This window comes from Cyprinodon tularosa, unplaced genomic scaffold (genome assembly GCF_016077235.1).
Source record: "Cyprinodon tularosa strain WSP-4 unplaced genomic scaffold, ASM1607723v1 ctg381, whole genome shotgun sequence".
NCBI lineage: Eukaryota > Metazoa > Chordata > Actinopteri > Cyprinodontiformes > Cyprinodontidae > Cyprinodon > Cyprinodon tularosa.
Window position 1 is genome coordinate 526,070 of NW_024039098.1, and position 6,714 is coordinate 532,783.

At 38.2% G+C, this 6,714-nt stretch overlaps 1 protein-coding gene across 1 annotated transcript in view; it reads right to left on the reverse strand.

Moving 5' to 3' along the window:
- lhfpl3 (LHFPL tetraspan subfamily member 3) overlaps positions 1-1,197 on the reverse strand; it is a 56,925-nt gene extending 55,728 nt beyond the window's left edge. The window contains exon 1 of the mRNA XM_038297082.1: positions 422-1,197. Coding sequence (XP_038153010.1) covers positions 422-869 — 448 coding nt within the window. The 5' untranslated portion in view covers positions 870-1,197. The remainder of the gene's footprint in view (positions 1-421) is intronic.
- Positions 1,198-6,714: the final 5,517 nt, after the last annotated feature.

A 6,714-nucleotide genomic window follows, 5' to 3' on the forward strand; every position in this document is an offset into this window, starting at 1 on the left:
CTTTAGTCCAACTGTCTTTAATGTTCTTTTTTTTTTGTTTCTGCATTTATTTTTGTTCCTACTTGCTTTAATTCTGTTTTATTTTCCTATATTTTAATCATGTAAAGCACTTTGCATTGTCTTTGTACTGAATTGTGCTATACAAATAAATTTGCCTTGCCTTGCCTAAGCCCATGATCTCCTAGAATCCTGGATCCGCCCCTGCTTGACACCCCTGAAATGAATGTCACATGTGTTGGTCTGTTAACTCCAATAACCTCACCATGATGCTGCCATTCATTGTTAAATAGAAACGGATGGGAAAGTTTAACAGCTTTGCAGCACAGTATAGAGCAGAGCACGTGTGGATCACAGGTGAGTCGGTCTCTAAGGTTTAGTTTAAATCTTTAGGATGCTCCTCAGAGCCAGAATGACCCCCTACCTGCAGCCAGCTGCATCCAGCCGCAGATTTTGTACACGGTTCCGGTGCTGCAGAAGAAGAAGAGCGCAAAGCAGGTGATGCAGGTGAGCACCAGCGCCATGGACATGCCGATGAAGACGGACGCAGCCTTGAAGGCGCCGGAGGGGATGCTGTTGAACTCCATGAAGCTGCCCTTGCAGACCAGGTCCCGGGACATGCCGTTCCCGATGCAGTAGTGGAACAGACCGAAGTAGCCCACCTGCGGGGTGTCCGCGCCGTCCCCGATCCAATAGGGCTGGATGAAGCAAACCACGTTGACGATGGCGAAGAGGATGGTGAAGATGGCCCACAGGACGCCGATCGCGCGGGAGTTGCGGACGTAGTTGGTCTGGTAGATTTTGGCAGCCTCCGAGGCGGGGAGCATGGTGGTGGTGGTGGCGGTCGTAGTGCTGGGGGCCCCGGGGACCATATCCTCTGGATCGGAGATCAGCAGACCAACATCTGGGCTCGCTGTTCAGCAGAACTTCTTTCCTCCAGCCGCGGCTTCCTCACAGCATCACTGCATCCTCCGCTCCGATTCTTCTTGCTGAGATAGAAACGGGCGCTCAGGTTTTCTCCTCTCGGCGGAAGATTTCAGCCTCGATCTGCGCTCATATCAGCAGCGGGGAAACGGGAGGCGGTTTTAGGGAGCGAGAGATGTGGACCGGTGCGTCCTCCACGCCGACAGAGCAATAACTGCAGCGGAGAAGCGGAGCTGGAGGAGATCCGGTGATATGCAGGGCCAGCCCACAGCTCCTAATCCTATTCTGACGTAGTGCTTATTCTGCAGGGCGCCACAGTTTAAACCAAAGCAGTGATGGAATAAAATGCACAAATGAAACAGCATGCAAGTACGGAAGAGGATTAGGGCCACAGAAAAAATAATTTACTGATTTTTAAATATTTTTTCAGTTTAATATGGGGGAAAAAATCTGACTTTTTTCCCTCAGATTTCTGACTTTTTTTCGAATTCTGACTTTAATATCAGAATTATGATTTTTTTTTCCTCATATTTCTGACCTTTTCCTCAAAATTATGACTTCAATATCAGAATTATGATTTTTTCCCCTCATATTTCGACTTTTTTCTCAGATTTCTGATTTTAATCTCAGAATTCTGACTTTATTCTCAGAATTCTGACTTTAATATCAGAATTCTGACTTTAATTTCAGAATTCTGATTTTTTTTCTCAGATTTCTGACTTTTTCCTCAAAATTATGACTTTAATCTCAGAATTCTGACTTTACTCTCAGAAATCTGACTTTTTTTCTCAGAATTCTGACTTTAATTTCAGAATTCTGATTTTTTTTCCCTCAGAATTCTGACTTTTTCCTCAAAATTATTACTTTAATCTCAGAATTCTGAATTTTTTCTCAGATTTCTGATTTTAATCTCAGAATTCTGACTTTTTTTCTCAGAATTCTGACTTTTTTTCTCAGAATTCTGAATTTTTTCTCAATTTTTTCTCAGATTTCTGATTTTAATCTCATAATTCTGACTTTTTTCCTCAGAATTCTGACTTTACTCTCAGAATTCTGACTTTACTCTCAGAATTCTGACTTTTTCTCAGAATTCTGACTTTTTTTTCTCAGAATTCTGAATTTTTTCTCAGATTTCTGATTTTAATCTCATAATTCTGACTTTTTTCCTCAGAATTCTGACTTTAATTTCAGAATTCTGACTTTACTCTCAGAATTCTGATTTTTTTCTCAGAATTCTTACTTTTTTCTCAGAATTCTGACTTTAATATCAGAATTCTGACTTTAATTTCAGAATTCTGATTTTTTTTCTCAGATTTCTGACTTTTTCCTCAAAATTATGACTTTAATCTCAGAATTCTGACTTTACTCTCAGAAATCTGACTTTTTTTCTCAGAATTCTGACTTTAATTTCAGAATTCTGATTTTTTTTCCCTCAGAATTCTGACTTTTTCCTCAAAATTATTACTTTAATCTCAGAATTCTGAATTTTTTCTCAGATTTCTGATTTTAATCTCAGAATTCTGACTTTTTTTCTCAGAATTCTGACTTTTTTTCTCAGAATTCTGAATTTTTTCTCAATTTTTTCTCAGATTTCTGATTTTAATCTCATAATTCTGACTTTTTTCCTCAGAATTCTGACTTTACTCTCAGAATTCTGACTTTACTCTCAGAATTCTGACTTTTTCTCAGAATTCTGACTTTTTTTTCTCAGAATTCTGAATTTTTTCTCAGATTTCTGATTTTAATCTCATAATTCTGACTTTTTTCCTCAGAATTCTGACTTTAATTTCAGAATTCTGACTTTACTCTCAGAATTCTGATTTTTTTCTCAGAATTCTTACTTTTTTCTCAGAATTCTGACTTTAATATCAGAATTCTGAATTTTTTGTCAGATTTCTGATTTTAATCTCATAATTCTGACTTTTTTCCTCAGAATTCTGACTTTAATTTCAGAATTCTGACTTTACTCTCAGAATTCTGACTTTTTTCTCAGAATTCTTACTTTTTTCTCAGAATGCTGACTTTAATCTCAGAATTTTATTTTGGATCTTAATCTTAAGGGGCACCCCGAAGGAAGACATGTGGGAGCGCTCAGCTTCACTAACAAAGATGTGAGTTGTTTGGGAGGGCCAGTGACACATTGGTGGGAAATTATGGAGTTAGGCAACTTTTTACGTGCATGATGCTCTTTCATTAATGTAAGAGCAGAAGTTATGGTGGGAGGACAGGACAATAGGTAGATAGGCAGGTAAGTAGGTGGGTAGGTAGGATGGTGAGTGGGTAGCTGGGTTAAGAGGTGGGTGGGTAGGTAGGTAGGTAGGTAGATGGGTAGAGAGGTAGGTGGGTGGTAGGTAGATGGTAAGGGGGTAGGGTAGGTAGGTGGGTAAGTAGGTAGGTAGATGGAAAGGGGATAGGAAGGAAGGAAGGAAGGAAGGAAGGAAGGAAGGAAGGAAGGAAGGAAGGAAGGAAGGAAGGAAGGGTAAATCACTTTTTGCAATTATACTTTATGATGTGCGTGAGTGAGAAAATTCTTCGTCCGTTTCCACATCGATATATTATCCTCAGATTCATGACCCAGGGCCCCTAAAACAACTGTATTATCACGGACTAATTCACAATCATAAAGTGGAATCTCTTCAAAAATTTCTGAACCACAAGCTGGAACCTCTTCATAACTTTCAGAATCACAAAGCAGGGCGTCTTCACCAATTGCATCATCACTGACTGCCCTCACTGGCTCCCCTTGGACAAGAATCATAAACTAGGCCCTGGTTATAAACCTTTCAATCCAAAACTAGAGGCTCTTCAACAATCTCAGAATCACAAAGTGTGGGCTTTTGGGCAGTTTTAGAAGGATGTCGAGGAACAAAACTGAAAAATTCCTGAAAGCGTCTCCACAAGGATACAAGAAAATTAGCGTTGTCTGCTTCTGGCACTTTCATACCGACCCGCCTTGAGGATTCTCAGATACTGGAAGGATCTCCAACGTGGGAACAGATTAGTCTCTGTCGATCTCAGATTCACAAATGTAGACCTCTTTGATGATCTCAGATTCATGAACCATTGCCTCTACAACAACTGTATTATTACGGACTGGGCCATCTTGGACAATATCAGCATCATAAACTGGGATCTCTTAAAAAATCTCGCAACCATAAGCTGGAACCTCTTTATAAGTGTCAGAATCACAAAGCATCGCCTCTTCGACAGTTGTATTATCACAGAATGCCCTCCCTTTGAATATCAGAATGATAAAATGGGTCATGGATATAAACCTTCCAATCCCAAACTGGAGGCTCTTCAATTATCTCAAAATCACAAAGTGGAACCTCAAATTGTCGGCTTTTTGGCAGTCTTAGGCGGATGCAGAGGGATAGAACTGAAAGATTCCTCAACGTGTCGCCAGATTACATGATCATTAGTGTATTCTGCTTCTGGCATTTTCATACTGACCCTACCTTGAGGATTCTCAGGTGCTGGAAGGATCTCAGACGTGGGAACAGATTCTTCGGTGTCTATCTCAGATTCACAAATGGAGACTTCTTCGATGATCTTCATGAACCAGAGCCTCTACAACAACTGTATTATGACAGACTGGTCTCTCTTGGAGAATAACTGAATCATGGTCCTCTTTGAAAATCACAGATTCACAATCTGAGGAGCCTGAATCAACCATACACTGACAAACCTTGATGGCAAACTTTGAATTTTTTCTCAGTCATAGCGCGTTTTTCTCGTTCTCTTTGTACTACTGCTGAATACTTTTGAATAACCTTATTGGCAGACTTCAGTCGCTCTTCTAGTTCTTTTAAATCAAATTTTGTTTCCTTCAATTCTGTAAAGAGTTCCTTTGATTCTGTTAGAATACTTGTCTGCTGCCTTAAAACATGTGCTGTGGCGTTTATGCGTGATTCACACATGCGCTGCCATTTTTTAATTCTTCAAGAGAGCGTCTCTGCGCTTCCTTATATAATTGACATTGTTTTTCTGCCTTGATTCTCTTCTCTGTCTCTTTTGTAAAACATACACCTTCTTTAAACCATGACTGAAGAATTTGGGTTTGCTCCAGAGGAAGATCCATTTCTTGAACATAATTTAATAGTTCATGGTCTTGTGTGATGTGGAACTGAGGGAAATCATTTTGATTTTCATCTTTCTCAAGTTGTTTTGTTTTCAACAGGAATGATTGGCCTGTGTTTTAGTCTTATAGGCGCCATCATATCCTAAGCTGAGGGTCACTTCAACATTTTCACTTTGCTGCAGGACTTTTCTATCGTTCTGATAACTTTCATTGACGATATTTCTCCATCAGACTCTGTAAGGTGTAACTCAGATGTGTCCTCTGGGCTTTGAATCGAATGTCTCCGTTGTAATTTTGCTTCATGTTTAAATGTTTCTTAATGAAATTCCTTAAAGATTTGCTTGGAAATCCAATTGGTGTCTTTCTTCGTCTAACGTCAAGGCAAGAATCAGGGGGAACCAGTTCTTTTGCTTATAAAGCAGAGTGACTGTGACGTCACAGCCCTGCTTTGAGGGCTGTGATGTCACAGTGATGCGTGGGCGTTCCTACTGTGTATGCGTTCCAACGCTGACGTCACGTAGAAACATGGACTTTATGACATTTTGCCCATAGACAGTTATACCTTTATTACCACGGACTATTAGGGCCAAGGTAGAGATTTTTTTTTTCTTCTATTCCGAGAATAAAGTCGTAAAATTATGAGATGAAGTTGCAATGATAATAGTCATAAAATTACGAGAATAAACTCTTAACATTATGAGAATAAAATCGTAATATCAAAAGAATAAAGTCGTAAAGTCATAAACAGTTATATGACATTAAATACTCCAATTATAGTTTGATTATTTTACTGATATTTCATTTAATGATATTTTAAAACATTAGAAAAAAAATGTTTTTTTACTATTCATTTTTATCATTGAAGATCAAAAGTCTGGGTGTGGGAAAAGCACAAAAAGGCAACGTTTACATATAAATGAGGCTGACAAAAGGTGAAAAAGTCATCACAGACTACTAAAACAAATGTCCTAAAACACTTTCATTGTAAAGATAACTATAAAAGTGTGAAATGTCCCTTTTTTCATTTTTTCATGAAATATGATAAAAGGAAATAAAAGTGCCTGTAGTCTAAGAATCACCCATATGGCATTGCCATTTATGTTTGTGCTCATTTCCAGAAAAATATAAAAACCTAAAGTCCTCTAGCTGCAGCACCCACCCCTGTAGCGTGTCCCCACCAACTTTAATAACAGAGTTACACCCTTGCAGCTAAATATCTCATTTTAGTCTCATAAGTTAAAACATCCTGCAATATTTAGCTATTTTGTCCGTTTATGCTTTCCTAAAATACATCAATACCCTTCAATACCCTATGAAAAGTAATTAAAAACATTTACAGTTATGGATTTTTTTAATGGTCGGGCTAAGAACAGGCAGTGATTTGGAGGAAAAATATTGATAAATGTGAAGGATGTGGAGAAAAAGAAAATGTAGAACATATGAACATGAAAGGGAGAAATTGAGAAGGATGGATGGCAAAGAATGGAGTCTTAAAGGAATATTTTGAAATGAAGAAAATATAAAGGATATTTACAGATTAAGGAAAGCATTTATTTATCTACAGAATTAAAAAAATTGAATTTGATATAAAGTAATGTCGCTACACACTCATGTACAGTAGGTAGTGGTATGCACCTTAAAGTTGGTTGCAATCCGCCATAATAAAAAAGAAGTTTTTTTTTTTTTTTTAACAAAAGATTTATTGAACAATA